General features: G+C 42.3%; 1 protein-coding gene across 9 annotated transcripts in view; it reads left to right on the top strand.

Annotated features, from left to right (window-relative positions):
• NRIP1 (nuclear receptor interacting protein 1) overlaps positions 1 to 13,207 on the top strand; it is a 110,059-nt gene extending 96,852 nt beyond the window's left edge. For all 9 annotated transcript variants that reach the window (XM_060172150.1, XM_060172154.1, XM_060172155.1 and 6 more), the window contains one exon: positions 5,925 to 13,207. In XM_060172150.1, coding sequence (XP_060028133.1) covers positions 6,254 to 9,739 — 3,486 coding nt within the window. In that variant the 5' untranslated portion in view covers positions 5,925 to 6,253 and the 3' untranslated portion in view covers positions 9,740 to 13,207. The remainder of the gene's footprint in view (positions 1 to 5,924) is intronic.
• The last annotated feature ends 3,437 nt before the right edge of the window (positions 13,208 to 16,644 follow it).

Here is a 16,644-nt window from a genome sequence, read left to right as displayed (position 1 = left end):
GCCATTGGTCTTTGTATTCCCTTTGCAGTTGGACTTGTGTCATTGAAGATGCCTATAAAATTTAGATGGACAAGAGTTCTAAGTATTTGATAGCTTCTGGTCTAACATCCAAATCCTTGATGCATTTGGAATTTACTTTTGTTTCTGGCAAATGCACTGGTTCAGTTTGATTCTTTTGCATGTCTCAACCCAAGTTTCCCAACATCATTAGTTAGAAAGACTCCTTTCTCTATTTAATAGTTTGGCCTCCTTTGTCAAAAATTAAATGACCATAAGTCTGGGGGCTTATTTCTGGGCTTCATTTCTATTGTACTGGTCAATATATTTATTTTTGTCCCAATACCAGGCAGTTTTTATTACAGTGCCCCCAGAATATAGTTTGAAATCTGAGAGTATGATGCCTCCAGTCCTGTACTTTTTTCTCAGTATTGCTTTGGTGATTCTGGGTATTTTCTGTTCCCAGATAAAAATGTGTAGCTTGGGAGTCGGGCTGTAGCACAGCGGGTTAAGCGCAGGTGGCGCAAAGCACAGGGACCGGCATAAGGATCCTGGTTCGAGCCCTGGCTCCCCACCTGCAGGGGAGTCGCTTCACAGGCAGTGAAGCAGGTCTGCAGGTGTCTATCTTTCTCTCCTCCTCTCTGCATTTCTCTCTGTCCTATCCAACAACGACAACAACAATAATAACTACAACAACAACAAAAAAAAAACAAACAAGGGCAACAAAAGGGAATAAATAAATAAAATAAATAAAATTTTTTTAAAAATGTGTAGCTTTTGTTCTATTCTCTTTAAAAAAAAAAAATTGGGTGAGACCTTGACACAATCTGATTTAGTATACACATACTCATTGCAAAAATAATGTTTCTGTAAGGCTAACACATTCATCGTCCCAGATAATTACCATAATGATATTGTTCTAAAAAAAAAAAAGAAATAAAGTATTTTCACCCAGTAGACTAGTTAATATTGAGCTTATTATTTATTGTCTTAATACAACAACCTCAACTGCCTGATTTTTCCATTGGTTTTTGTTTTATTTGTTTGCTTGCTTTGGGGCTAGAGGGGCTTCCTGACTCATGGGTCAGCTATTTCCAGATCTCTTTCTCTTTTTCTTTCAGTCTCAGAGGAGGTGACACCTCTGAGTTTGATCTCTGGCTAAATAAATAGATTCTAGAATTGGGTTTTCTGTGTTTAAGTTGTTATTAAAATTTTGAATTGTTTTTTTCACGTCTTCATAAATCATGGATTGTCTTCAGATTAATAATACAGTTGTTGGACACAGATGACAAGTGGTGATAACTTTCAGCGTACTGAGAATTAAATGAAATCATTAAAATTATGAAGAGCTTGGTGTTTATTTAGGAGAACGATTTTATTCTTGGCCCTTTAAGGCTGTTTTTTTATTATTTTTTTTTTTTTCTTTAAAGTATAGATAAATAGAGAGAAAGGCCAGAGCACAGTCTTTATGTTGTTGGGGATCAAATCCAGGGCCTCTGGTTTGCAAACGGTGTGCCCTATCTGCTAAACCACTTTCCGAGCTATAGATGATAATTCTGAATTTAAAATTAAGTTACTTGAAAAAAAATTGAGATTAATTTTACGATTTATAGAACAGCATGTTTTGCTGAAGACTTGACTACATTCCTGAGTAAAACGCACATAAGGAAGCTGCATTATGTTGGCAAATCTGTAGTAATGTTGATGGCGAATACTTAACAACTTTAAACAAAAAAGAAGTTTCAACTTGAAGAAGGCTGTTTAAGTGCACCTGGCTAAGCACACATGTTAGTTACAGTGTGCAAGGACCTGAGTTTGATCCCCTGGCCCCCACCTGCAGGGGGGGAAGCTTTGCGAATGGTGAAGCAGGGCTGCAGGTGTCTCTCTGTCTCTGTTCCTCTCTGTCTCCCCTTTCCCCCTTGACTTCTGGGTATCTCTATTCAGTAAATAAGCAAAGATAATGAAAAAAAATTTTAGTAGCCTTCCTCTCCTCCCTCTCCACTTCTTAACTAAATATCATACTACTGGAGTGAACAGACAGAACTTTGAAAAAGAAAGGACGGATGCCTAGTGATTCTTCCCACCATAGTTGTTTAAAGGCTAGGAAAGCCTGAACTGGAATTGGGCGTATTGCACCAAAGTAAAAGACTCTGGGGTGGGGTGGGTGGGGTGGGGAGAATACAGGTCCAAGAAGGATGACAGAGGACCGAGTGGGGGTTGTATTGTTAGGTGGAAAACTGAGAAATGTTCTGCATGTACAAACTATTGTGTTTACTGTTGAATGTAAAACATTGATTCCCTAATAAAGAAATTTAAAAAAAAACACAAAATAAAGGCTGGGAAAGAAAACTGTCTGAGGAAACTTGACTCATTCAGTTCCCTGCAGAGCTTTTTATAAAGGGATTTTTTTTTATCCTTCAAAAAAGTGATAATTTAAATCATCTTTGAAAAACAAAAAAAAGAGAGAGAGGAGTAAAGAATAGGGAAGCTTCCAGTGGAGGGGATGGGACACAGAACTCTGGCCGTCAGTGGGAAGTGTATGAAATTGTACCGCTGTTAGCTGACAGTCTTGTTAATCAATATGAAATTACTAATAAAAATCATGAAAAGTAAAAAACAGATAGCCCATTGCACACTATCAAACAGGCCAATGCATTCATCAGAGGAGTTCCAGGAGGGTGAGGAAGAAGAGAAAGGTTCCTAAACTTTATGCAAAGACATAGTGACTCAAGATCTTTTTATCTCGTTAGTCTGGGGCCGGGGGTGGGCAGAATACGTACAGGGATTCAGGAAGCCCAAAGATTACCAGATCGGATGGAACGGAGATGTAAATTTAACATCAAAAATCAAACACAGTCTCTCTACTCCCTGTCCTCCATCTATCCCTCTGTCCCTCCCCCCCACCTTTCCATTTTTGGAAAGAATGTTAACTGAATGTAAATAAATAAATAAATAGAGCTTTATTGAGTAAAAGAGTGTACAGTGCAATCTTTTTTTTTATAATTTTGTAAATATTTATTTATTCATTCCCTTTTGTTGCCCTTGTTTTTTATAGCTGTAGTTATTGTTGTTATTGATGTCCTTGTTGTTGGATAGGACAGAGAGAAATGGAGAGAGGAGGGGAAGACAAGAGGGGGAGAGAAAGATAGACACCTGCAGACCTGCTTCATTCCATGTGGGGATCCTTACGCCGGTCCTTGCACTTCGCGCTACATGCTCTTAACCCGCTGCTACTGCCCAACTCCCGAATGAAGCTGTTTTAAAGGGTTCTGAGTGAACCAGAGCCTAAAGTCTCGGGAATCTTTACTTTCTTAGGCATTTTCTGTGAGAGTTCTGGTGGCAAATACCATCACTGATTGTCACGTGATCCAGTTCCTTGGCGGATCTCAGTCTTTGATTTACAGATTCATCCTCCAAAAAAACAGATTGCTATAAGAAGGCTTTTCTTTTTAATGCTTCAAGTAATCACTGGTGCTGTTTCTAGAATTTCTTTTAAAATAACTCAGTTTAAAATCACCTACTTGACTTGGAATTTTCTGGAAGGACTTACTCGTCTTCCTTTCAGACCTATTCTAGATTTATTTCTTGCCACTCTTGAGTAAGCTGATGTGATAGCTTAGTCTGATATATGCTTATATGTATTTGTATTATAATCCAATGTTCTCAACTGAAAATGGGTGCAAGTACCTCCCTCTATACCTGTTGATAATTGTAATTTTCATTTCAAAAGCTTTTTCTCAGCTCAGGTTATATTTTACTTACAGATTAAAAAGATCATGTAAAAAGAAATAATATGAGTAGAAAGAGTTTATTAGGGATATCTTCACAACTTTGGCTTACGTGCTCACCTGTAAGCTTTCTTCTGCACATGCTAAGAATATACTAAACACTTATGGAAGTGTAAGGATAGACAAGGATCGCGGTTCGAGCCCCCGGCTCCCCATCTGCGGGGGGGGGGGGGGTCGCTTCACAAGCAGTGAAGCAGGTCTGCAGGTGTCTGTCTTTCTTTCCCCTCCCTGTCTTCTCCTCCTCTCTCCATTTCTCTTTGTCCTATCCAGAAACAGTGACAACAATAACAACAACAACTGTCGGGCTAGCTTTGCGGGCAGGAGAGAGAGAGAGAGAGACCACCAGGGACTCATGGCTGAGTGGTACGCAGTTCAGTCTTTATTCATGAGGAACGCAGCACAATCTAAGCTATCTCTAATCACAGTCCTGTCCTTATATATCCTGAGGCAGAAGTGTCAGGTCCGAAAGAGGATGTACTAGGATAGGGGGTGGGGAGAAGGAAAAAGCATGCAAAACAGTGAGGATTAACCAATGCCCTGGAGGCAGGGCGGTGCTTACTTAACAGTGGTTATGTAAGTAGAATACAGGGTTAAGCAGGGAGGATTAAACCAGTGCCCTGGAGGCAGGGTGGTGCTTAGTTAACAGTGGTTATGTAAATAGAATACAGTGTTAAGCAGGGGGGGAGTTAAACCAATGAATCAGAAGGGGTCTTAGAAGGAGAATTTAGAAGCAGGCCAACATTTCCCCCTTTCTTTTTAACTAATGGCCATAGTATCAGGAGTGTGGAGTGAACAGAAACCTGTATCGTACAGGGATTTTCAAAAGAACTGGCACAAGACATGGAGGAACAAGTAGGAGAGCAGCAAGAGCCAGTGTGATGCCAAGGGGAGGCCTGAGGGGGGAGTTTCCTGCCTCAAAGGGCAAAGGCCTGTCAGGTGAAAGGCGCCAGGTGTCGCTTTGCTGCGGCGGGACGAGGAGGAGAGAGAAAGGAAAGCGGAGAGGGAACACAATTATTTATTCACGAGGGCACCTCAGAGCACAGAGGTTCGGGCCACGTGGAGCTAGCCAAAAATGGCCGCCCCCTGCAGCACCCTTTTTGCCTCTAACCTCCGAAGTGGAAAGCTGCAAGAGAGGGAGGAAGTGGGAGGGCTTTATAGGTCAACACCCAGGAGTGACGTGTCAGGACAGGATTGCTTGAAAAGGGCACTGCGAGAATATCTCGGGAAGTGGCAAAGCCTGAGGACAAAGACTGTATCTGCATAATTCCCCAGCAAACAACAATACCAACAAGGGCAATAAGAGGGAGAAAATAGCCTCCAGGAGCAGTGGATTCGTGAGAGGCAAAAAATATATATATATATATATATATATATACACTAAACAGAAATAGAAATATTAAACCTTTGACAGACCTAAATAAGCACTAAAGGATTAAGCCATTCTTCTTATTCTCCTCCTCCCCCCACCTCCAATCGTGATAAAAACAAAGGGGTGAATAAGCTTCTGATTGCATTTAAATGTTTATGGGTAAGATTTTGTCTCTTGCACTTTACACAGGAATACAGAAATAATCTCATACTTGTTAGTGTCTTCAGTTCTTTGAAAATAGAGCTCCCCAGGCCTGAGAGTGTCAGAGTACAGGACTTGGATGCCTGAAACCCCACAGTCCACAGACTCAAGCCTAGAGCTTCCATATGCTGGGACTAGGCGGTGCCTCGTTCTGTCTCTCACATTCTCTCAGAAAAATAAATAACTAAAAAATAATAATAATAACTAACTTAGATCTCTACAAAGTACTGGCATTCAGAATACCAGGTGTTTAGAAGTGGCTATCAAATGTAAGTCTGTTGTCCAAAGACAGTTATGTAACATTAAGGTGTTTTTTTTGTTTGTTTTTTTTTTTTTCTTCTCTGATAAATTTGATTCTTTTTCCAGTGTGGTTTAATTCATAGGTTTTCATAGGTAGGGATTTCAAATCTAGTAGAAATGATAAAAGATAGAACTAAAATGCATATAGGTGTTATGTAGAAGTATATCAAGTAATATATATATATATATATATATATATATTTACTTTTAGCATCATACATCATTCTAGTTCTGTACCTCCTTAAGTCTTTTACTTTTCTGTTTTTTAGGATACTGATACTTGGCTTTTATTCGAGAGCAAAAGCTGGAGAAACAACACATTCACTAAGGACTTGTTCTGGTTGCCGTGTGCTATGGGATTCTGCTGCTTTTTGCTTGGGAGTTGATCAGCTGTGGTCCGACTGCATTTGCAGTCCATCTGCCTTCCACTTCGTCATCGCCACAAGAACCCCTCATCGGAATGCCACATCCCTTGTGTCTGATCACGATGGGAGGTGACACACGGACACTCAGTCATTAAAATCGTCTCTCACTCCCAGAAGGCGGCTACTCTTCCCAGTGACTAGACACCAGGCCCTTGCGATCACTTGTGTTGAACATGACTCATGGGGAAGAGCTGGGCTCTGGTGTGCACCCGGGTTCTGTCGTTCTAACGTACCTCGAAGGATTACTGATGCATCAGGCAGCTGAGGGCTCAGGGACTGCCGTCGACCACAAGTCTGCTGGGAGGGATGAAGAGGCCCAGAACTTTAACGTCTCTGACGGTGCTTTTCCCACCTGTCCGAGTCATGGTCCGGTGCTCGGCACGTATCAGGGCTCTGGCGTGCTGCACCTCAAGAAAGCCCGGCTGCTGCAGTCTTCCGAGGACTGGAACGCAGCAAAGTCAGACAGCAAGAGGCTCTCTGACTCCATCGTGAATTTAAACGTGAAGAAGGAGGCTTTGCTGGCTGGCATGGTTGACAGTATGCCCAAAGGCAAACAGGACAGCACATTACTGGCCTCTCTGCTCCAGTCCTTCAGCTCCAGGCTTCAGACCGTTGCTCTGTCGCAGCAGATCAGGCAGAGCCTCAAGGAGCAGGGATATGCCCTCGGGCACGATTCTTTAAAAGTGGAGAAGGATTTAAGGTGCTACGGTGTGGCATCGAGCCATCTGAAGACGTTGCTGAAGAAGAGTAAGACGAAAGATCAGCAGCCTGCCCCTGATCTTCCCGACGTGGCTCAGAACCTGGGCCGAGACAGGTTCGTGGAGTCGCCCCACCACGTGGGCCAGGGCGGCGCCAAGGCGGTGAGCGAACCCCTGTCTTGCGCCGCGCGGCTGCAGGCGGTGGCCAGCCTGGTGGAGAAGAGGGCCAGCCCCGCCACCTCCCCCAAGCCGAGTGTCGCCTGCAGCCAGTTAGCGCTGCTCCTTTCCAGCGAGGCCCATTTGCAGCAGTATTCGCGGGAACACGCTTTCAAAACCCAAAACGCGAACCAGGCGGCAAGTGAAAGGCTGGCGGCCATGGCCAGGCTGCAGGAGAACGGCCAGAAGGAGGCCGGCGGTGCGCAGCTCTCCAAAGGAGGCCCGTCCGGCCATCTCAATGGCCAGGCAAGAACGCCAGGCAAAGCCACGGCTGGCAAAAGTGCAGCCTTTCAAAACCCAATGGGTCTGGGCCCTTCTTCCCCCAAAACTGCAGGTTATAAGAACTCTCTGGAGAGGAACAATCTCAAACAAGCTGCTAGTAATAGTTTGCTCTTACATCTTCTGAAAAGCCAGACCATTCCCAAGCCGATGAACGGACATCATCAGAGTGAGAAAGGAAGCATTTTTGAGGATAGCAGTACGCCCACCACCGTCGACGAGTATTCAGACAACAACCCGAGCTTTACAGATGAGAGCAGCGGCGACGAAAGCTCTTACTCCAACTGTGTCCCCATCGACCTGTCCTGCAAGCATCGTGTTGAAAAGCCTGAGCCTGCCCGGCCCGTGTCTCTGGATAACTTCACTCAGTCCTTGCTCAACACCTGGGATCCGAAAATCCCTGATGTGGATGTCAAGGAAGATCACGAGCCCTCGAAGAATCCTAAGCTGAACTCACACCAGAAAGTCACCCTTCTCCAGCTGCTACTCGGCCACAAGAACGAAGAGAACGCCGAAAGGAACGGCAGCCCTCAGGAAGCACACGGAGACGGCCCCGCGGCGCGGTGTGCCCCGCAGAATCACGCACGGACTTCTGTGATCGAAAGCCCCAGCGCCAACAGGACTCCTGCGGGGAGCACTCCACCGCTCACGGCGCCCGCCGGTGCCGAGTCTCCCATCAACCTCTCCCAGCACTCTCTGGTCATCAGGTGGAACCCCCCTGCGTACGCCTGTGGCACTCAGGCCGAAAGACCCGCCAACACCACACCCAGTCACCCGATGATGGACCTGACGAAGAGCAGAGAGCCCCCGGGAGAGAAAGCGGTCCAGCACGAAGGGGGGGCGCAAAACTCCGCGACTTTCAGCGCCAGCAAACTGTTACAGAATCTAGCGCAGTGCGGTGTGATGCAGTCTGCCGCTTCAGGGGAAGAGCAGAGACTCGGGAAACAGCTGCTGAGTGTCAACGCAGAGAAACCCCTGGCCGGGATGGATAGATTGCATGGTCCTCTGGTCGCACACAAGACAAATGCGGTGGAAGAAAAGAAAGCCTTTAGTACTCAAGCAGCAGACCCTGAGCCCGGACTTGGTGGTTCTGAAATAGAAAATCTGCTGGAGAGACGCACTGTTCTCCAGTTACTGCTGGGAAGCCCTAACAAAGGGAAGGGGGAGAAGAAAGAGAAGATCCCTCTGCGAGATGAAAGTCCTCAGGAACAGGCAGACAGAGCCCTAAGTGAACAAATCCTCATGGTCAAAATAAAAGCCGAGCCTTGCGATGACTTACACGCCCATAATGCGAGTGTGCCCTTGAGCCATGAAGCTAAGGGTCCCCCCTTCCTGGGTGTGACCTCCACCGTGCAGAGAAATGCAGCCGCCTTACCGGCATCTGAGGACTTTAAATCAGAGCCTGTTTTGCCTCAGGACTTCTCTTTCTCCAAGAATGGTCTCCTGAGCCGACTGCTGAGACAGAATCAAGAGAGTTATCTAAGCGACGATCTGGATCCCGGCCCCAGAAATAGTGAACTGACACTTCTAGAATCAAAGAACCTTTGCATGGCCCCTAAGAAAAGGAAGCTTTATACTGAGCCACTGGAAAATCCATTTAAAAAAATGAAAAATAACGCAGTGGATGCTGCCAGCAGTCACAGTGTTCCAGAGACTCTGTATGGATCTGTCCTTAACCAGCCAGAGCTGAAAGTTAGCAGAAACGACCTTGAATTTAAACAGCCCGCCAGTCACGTCGCGGCCAACGAGAGTGAACATAGGAGCTGGGCCAAAGAGAGCAAAAGCTTCAATGTTCTAAAGCAGTTGCTTCTCTCAGAAAACTGTGTGAGAGATTTGTCGCAGCCCAGGAGTAACTCCGCTGTCGAGAATAAAAAGAAAGGGCACAAAAATCCTGTGACCAATAGCAAACCTGAGTTCAGCCTTTCTTCTTTGAATGGTCTGGTGTACGGTTCCACACAGCCCCACGGCTGCACGGATAACCGGACATTTCCCTACCCGGGAGTGGTGAAAACTCCTGTGACCCCCCAGTTCTCTGAACACCTGGGCTGCCTGGGCTCTAGAGCCGAGTCTGGGCTTTTGAAGGGGTGCTCCATGTCCAGCGAGAAGGGGCCCATCAAGTGGGTTATCACCGATGGTGATAAGAACGAGTATGAGAAAGACTCTCCAAGACTCACCAAAACAAACCCAATACTGTATTACATGCTCCAGAAAGGAGGTAGTTCTGTTACCGCCAGGGAAGCACAGGACAGGGACGTTTGGAGGGAACCCTCAGCTGCTGAAAGCATAGCACAGATGGGCGTCAAAGAAGAATTACTTCCTGCTGGAGAAACTAAGGCTTCTTTCTTTAACGCCAGAACCCCTTACAGTAACCATCTGGGAAACAATGCCTCTCGCCCCCATGGTGCGAATGGAGAGGTCTATGGACTTTTGGGCAACATGCTCACAATAAAAAAGGAAGCAGAATGAAGTGGACCTGCCATCCAGCTCTGGATTTTTTTTTTTTCTTTTTATGAAAAAACTAATTAGTACGAACTTGAGATCTGTATAAATAAGAGCATGATTTGAGTAGAGCATGGTATAATTGAAACTTTCTTCTTTTTTTTTTTTTTCATTTTGAAAAGTCTTGGTTACTGGTGATGTTTAAATATGCATACTACTCTTCGCTTTCTGTTAGATGTCATGAGGAAGCTACTGAACTAACTATTGGTTGTTTGACACTTCTGTATGCTTTGGACAACTGTGAGTTAGCGTATGAATGAAATTCTTTATGATCACAAGTAGGCAGAAATGAAAATGCCACTCTCCATCCATAAGTGGCTTAATGTGTTTTGCTGCCTCTACTAGGGTTCTTTATTTTGCTTCACAGAAAACCACACACACAACACATTTTTCAGAAATCCAAATCAATAAATGCCTTTCAAGGATTCAGTTATTGAATTTAAAAAAAAAAAAAAAAAAAAACTTGTGCTGATTCACTAATCATCCAACTAAACAATAAATTAAGGGGAAATATGCTAAAATTTTCACTTTTGCTAAAAAAAAAAAAAGTTTATTAAGTTTATTTTTAATTCTTGGAAGGGGTTTTGTGGTTTCCAATATATCTGCTCCTCCCCAGACCTTTTCAATAAATGTTTCTTCAAACCTTGTACTACTTGGTAAAAATTGATTATACCTAATGGAAGTTTGATAAATCCTTTAAAAAAAAAAAAAGGCAAATTTCCATTTTTATATTTTATCGACTTTACTAATATTCCTCCTTTTACAGAATTAAGAGAGTTAATGTTTATCTTTAGGTGGTTTCCTGAAAAGCTGAATATTTAAGAAGTTGTTTTTAAAAGAAGCAAAACTGCTTCTCTTTGGATGGTTTTCACCATTTCGTATAAAAGCTTCTCACCACTTCTGTAGTACCTGTCAGTCATAGAACCAGGGTTTCTTAAAACCGGACTAAGACCTCCTGTGTTAGAGTCACTGCGAGCACTTGTTGAAAATGCAGATTCCTAGGCAATACCTCAGACCTACCCAACAAGAATTTTTGTTAAGCAGGTGACATCTGCGTCTTAACACACTCCCTAGGTGTTTCTTCTGCACATTAGGGCTTCAGACTCATTGCACATGACTTTTCTCATAACACAAAACTGAAAAGAAAGAAAAATAAATAAATAAAACCTTACGTGATGCCTGTACTTCCCCAATATAGTCATACATACAAACTCAAGAATTTGCAGTATCGTCGTTCATATAATTACCGTTATGTCTTTCGAATTCGGGTTCAGAATACTTTTTATGACACAAACATTGGGTGGTGGGGACAACTTTCCTATCTGGCTGAACATCTCAGGAAAATCTGATCATGTGTTCTAAGGAGTAACATCACTTATTAGCCTTAGGGATGGAATAACAGGGCCACATAACCAACAAACTCAGGTGATTCCAGGATGGTTTGGCAACTTCTCCTGAATACATCCTCAACTTCTACTAAAACCATTGTCCTAGTAAGAGCAGCGCTGACAAAGATGAAAACACTTACTTCAAACCCAAGAGAGGCACTACACTCAGATCAACTAAGGGCACATAGCCAAAGCAGAACTGTACACAGTCACTCCATTGGAATCTATTATTTAAAAAATAGTGATTAAAAATAAATATTGATATTATCTTGGAAGAATTTGATATTTTATTGAGCAAGTTTTAATCTTAGAACAACCCCATGGTTTTGAGTTTACTTTTTATAATCCACAGCTAGTTAACTTTTAATTGTGAGCCAGGTTAGCAACCAACCTATCAAAAAGTTATATAAACAACTATTAGGGGGGAAAAAAATCTATTTGAAGTTGTTTCTAAGATTTTTATATGGAAATTGGATGTTACTTCTTAAAACCTCTAAATGGTTATTTTTTTCCCTCAGTTATTTCTATACTAGATAGATTATAGGTGTAATCATCAAGAGTGAATATAGTGTTACGTCACGGAGGAGTGAAAGTATGTACTTACTCTGAAGTTAAAATTTTACTGACCAATGAGTATTCCATCCCATTTCTACTCTATGACATTCTTACCGTCTATTCTATATATGACAAAGCTTTTAAAAGACTTTGTTTTCTTGTCACTGAGAAAGTTTGGAACCCTAGAGCTGTGCTAGAACAAATGTTGGTATTGACCCATGGTGAAGGGAAAATAAGAGTTTTCATATTTAAAAAAAAAAAAAAAAGTGCCATGGAGTCCAGTGTTGTTATTTTTATTTCTGTTGTTTGTTGGTTGTTTTTATTGTCAGCAATTAAAGGAGTAATGATATGTCCTACATAAATGAGTATGGCTGCCAAGAATGCTGATCTGATTTACTAAAGAATGCCCTGAGTATGGGTTTAGGAGGATTTTTAAAGAAAGGTGGTGAGAGAGAGAGAGAGAGAGTGTGTGCGCACACACACACACACACACACACACACACAGTTTTGTTCATGCGTATGGAGCTAGCAAGAATACACATCCTCAAGGACTGTCTTAGATATCTAGACAATTTCTTCCTTATGAAGTCATTTGAAAGGGTACTGCAGCACTCACTGACATCAGCCAGGTAGTATTGGCTGTTTATTCTCCACTGCATCTTACAAGAGAATGAGCTGGTGAGAGTATATATTTTACATATATATATATAATGTGTGTGTATATATATATATATATTGACTTGTTACATGGAGATGTTAAAATCAGTTTTTAAAGGTGATGTAAATAGTGATTTCCTTAATGAAAAAAATTACATATTTTGTATTGTTCTAATGCAACAGAAAAGCCTTTGAATTCTTTTGGTTTCTGTATATTTCTTGTATAAGTGTAAATATAATCAGACAGGTCTAAAAACTGTGCATGTGTGTATACAGCGGCAAGTCTGGACAAATGTGTAGAATAAACCTTTTTATTTAAGTTGTGATTATCTGCTGCATGAGGAGTGCATGGGGGACCCTGTGCATCTATCTGCATTTGGCAAAATGTCTTAGATCAGATCAGATATCCATCCCAACACGACAGCATTCCATTTCTGGACATGACCTTACGTGATTTAAGCTTCGTGAGAGAATGTGCTTTGAATCCAAGGGTCTTAAAACTTTTTAAAACCAAGTCAACCACTTTTCGACATAAAGAGTTCACACAGTTACTTCCATGAACTTTTCATCCCACCGGAAACATAGCGCTATGCCAGGAGTGTTCCAGCTATGGGATACAGGCTTTTCACCACTCACGGTGTGGATTCTGGGCTTGACACAACCAATTTTGATGCAATCTTATCAGTAATATAATTTGTCCTTTTTATTAGAAATTTAATTTCTTCATGTGATGTCATGAAACTGTACATACTGCAGTGTGGATTTTTGTTTTTTTAATCTTTTAGTGTTTATTTCCTGCAGTGAATTTGAATAAATGAAAAAAAAATACATTGTCTCTGGTTTGAAATGACTTATTTTGTGGACTTTCTTTGCTTTTTTTTTTTTAGTAGTATTCAGTTTTCAATGGGCATTTTTATTTCAAATGCAAGCAGGCCTCTCCAAAATGAATATGTGTGCACATACATTGGTGTGTGTGTGTGTGTATATACGTGCTGAGTGTACAGGCAACGGCAACGAGTCAGTCAGGGTAGTGCATCTGTGGACAGGACAGATGAAACATAGCTACTGAAAAAAAAAAAAAAAGACAAGCAACCTGTATGTAGCACATAACTTCATTTGTGATATTTGATCTGTATCTGAAAGGTTGCAGGGTGTCTGTTTTTAAGTGGGAAAGACTTTATGCAGGATTCAGAAATTAAGTTGAGTATATTCTAAATTTCATTCCTATTCAGTTTTCAATGGGCATTTTTATTTCCAATGCAAGCAGGCCTTCCCTTTCTAAAATGAATATGTGTACACATACATGGATGTATGTATATATACACATACATGCTATGTGTATAGGCAATGAATCGTTAAGGAACTGTGTACTAAGAGGGCAGGTTTCTGAATATTAGAAAAAATTCCAACCAGTAGAAATCCAATTGTTCTTCCATTAAAAGTCACAGACCCCCATCACTAGAGTCATGTAGACAACTACATTTTGTTTGCTAATAGGTATGGTCAGAAAGCAGGACAGTTGCATGAAGTAATAAATTAAGAGAAAATTGCTTTTCTCTCTCTCTCATTAAGTAGTGATAGTAAGGAGGTCAAATCAGGCCAGCAAAACCATCTAGCGGAGCCCTGTTTGGCCATGCAGTGCTGCCAGGTTTGAACCCCCTGCTTCAGCACCAAAGGATGCTTTGGTTCTGGGGTGTGTGACACTGTCTTGCCTATCTGAAAAAAAGCCCAACAGGTTAAGTTCTAGTGGTGATAAAAAAAATAAACTCAGAATATGGTTACCCATACTATGCAAAGTTCTATCTTATGCTTGCTAAAAATGAAGGTCTTGAGCTGGGAAGAAAGCAATAATGGCTCTGCAAAGGACATTCATGCCTGAGGCTCCAAGGTGCCAGGTTCAGTCCCCAGCATCACAGCCAGAGCTGAGCTAAGTTCTGGTCTTTCTGTATCGTTCTCTTTGTGTCCCTTATTAAAATAACTAAAATATTTTTAAGATGAAAATAACAATGAAATGCTTTTAATTTCCACTTGGATATTACACAAAACAATTGTGGGAGTCGGGCGGCAGTGCAGCGGGCTAAGCGCCGGTAGCACAAAACTCAAGGACCGGCAGAAGGATCCTGGTTCCAGCCCCCGGCTCCCACCTGCAGGGGAGTCGCCTCACAGGCAGTGAAGCAGGTCTGCAGGCGTCTCTTTTTCTCTCCCCTTCCTCTCTCCATTTCTCTCTGCCCTATTCAACAACAACATCAATAACAACAATAAATACAACAACAATAAACAAGGGCAGCAAAAGGGAAAATAAAAATATAAAAATGTTTTAAAAAATCATTTTTGTACAGTTACAGAAAACCATTTGGAGGGGTTCTTTAGGAAATAAGATTTTTTAAATGTGTTATTTATAAAATGGAAATATTGATAAGAGGGGTACAATTCCCACTACCAGAGCTCTGTATCCCATCCCCTCCCCTGATAGCTTTCCTGTTTATTCCTCTGGGAATATGGACCCAGCCAGCGTCATTATGAGGTGTAGAGGGTGGATGGTCCAGGTTCTGTAACTGCTTCTCCATTGGACATGGGCGTTGGCAGCTGGATCCATACCCCAGCCTGTTTCTATCTTTCCCTAGTGGGGTGAGGCTCTGGGGAGGTGGGGCCCCAGGACACATTGGTGAGGTCTGCCCAGGGATGTCAGCTGGTGTCATGGTAGCATCTAGAGCCTGGTGGCTGAAGGAAATACATTTTTTTTAAGTGCTGGTGATTAACCATACTAGTGTTTATAAGTGCTGGTGATTAACCATACTAGTGTTTATAGTGCTGGTGATTAACCATGCTACAAAATTTAGAGATATGTCTATCATTAGTACTTTGCAAAGCTTAATAGAGAAATTGACTAGCATCATTTGACATTTGTGTACCAATTTCTCTAAGTAGTTGGTACTGTTAAGGCACAGGAGGGAGCCCCCCCCCCACACACACACACACCCCTGTTGATTCTTCTGGGGGCTGTACGGGCTCTGAGAACACCACTAGACAGGCTAGCAAAGAAAAAAATCAGTTTATAACATACAAGGATGGACGACAGTAATTATTCATGTTCCGGCTTCTACAAAAGGTGCAAAAAGGGATGGAGCATCACTCTCTAGTGGGGTGACCTGAGGTGCCTTTAAAAAGAGAGTGATGCCTTCACATGACAAGAAAAGAGCGACCTCTGCTCAGTAGAAGTGAGGTCCCTAAAGGGATTTGTACACTTAGTGGGGGAGGGGAGTGGCCATCGATGGCTCAAGGCAGTGAGGACTTCTGAGTAGACTTGCACGGAATGGAATGTCTTTAGTCAGTAGGGGGTTGGGGGAAAGTGGTTAGCAAAAGCAAAAAAAGAAAGGAAAAGAAGAGAGAAAAAAGAAAAGGAAAGAAAAAAGGTTAGAGCAGGACCACTTTCCTCAGGGAAGGTAGTCTATCTGGAGCGGTTAAGATTTCACTGTGAAGCACACCGCTAAGTCTTAGCGGACCTTGCTGTGAAGGATTTCATTATGGGTCTATTTTTCTTTTGCTTATTTTTTTTTTAATGAGAAAAAGTCATGCATCTTGAATATTGTACAGTTTCTTTCTTTTTTTTCTTTTTCTTTTTTGTTTACCACTTTGTGTTCAAGTCTTCCCAATAAGAATCCACTGCCTTCCGTCCTAACTAAAATGCTCCCTTCTTTTGTCCTCCACTCTCAATGTCAGCCTGATAAACTTCCATTTATTTTTAAAAGTTAACAAGTCTAACTTGCTCAAAGGGGATCTCGCTCTGGATCTCCCTGTGTGTTGTTCAGCCCTCTTAATCCCATAATACCTTGGATAATCCTTACTGCATTCATTACAATTAACAACATATCTCCTCTCGTATGTCTTCTAAATTCTAGAAGTGTGTCTTCGTAATCTCTTTAGATTGTAGTCCAAATCCTGATACACAGATAGCAATTACTAAACTCAGTCAGAGAATGAATGAAAGGTGGTCTCTCTTTCCCCGATAAATTGGGTGAAGTAGGAACACCTCCGTTTCTCTGAAACAGTGCTGGTCGGCTTGGCTACCTGGACATACAAGGTTCAGAATCTAAGTGGAACCAGCTAGACATTTTTCCTCTTGGGTTTTTCTAATTTGCAGAAGTGCCATCTCTGCCGGGAAGTTCCTGATGACAGAAACTCATTTTGACAGGAGGATGGGAACTTGAATTCACTGCCAGCAATGACCGCCTGATTACTTGGTCTTTCTAGGCCCAGCACTGCACATTGTAC

This window comes from Erinaceus europaeus, chromosome 14 (assembly GCF_950295315.1).
Source record: "Erinaceus europaeus chromosome 14, mEriEur2.1, whole genome shotgun sequence".
In the NCBI taxonomy this organism is placed as follows: domain Eukaryota; kingdom Metazoa; phylum Chordata; class Mammalia; order Eulipotyphla; family Erinaceidae; genus Erinaceus; species Erinaceus europaeus.
The sequence above is the reverse complement of the archived record's forward strand: the minus strand, read 5'-3'. Positions and strand labels throughout refer to the sequence as shown.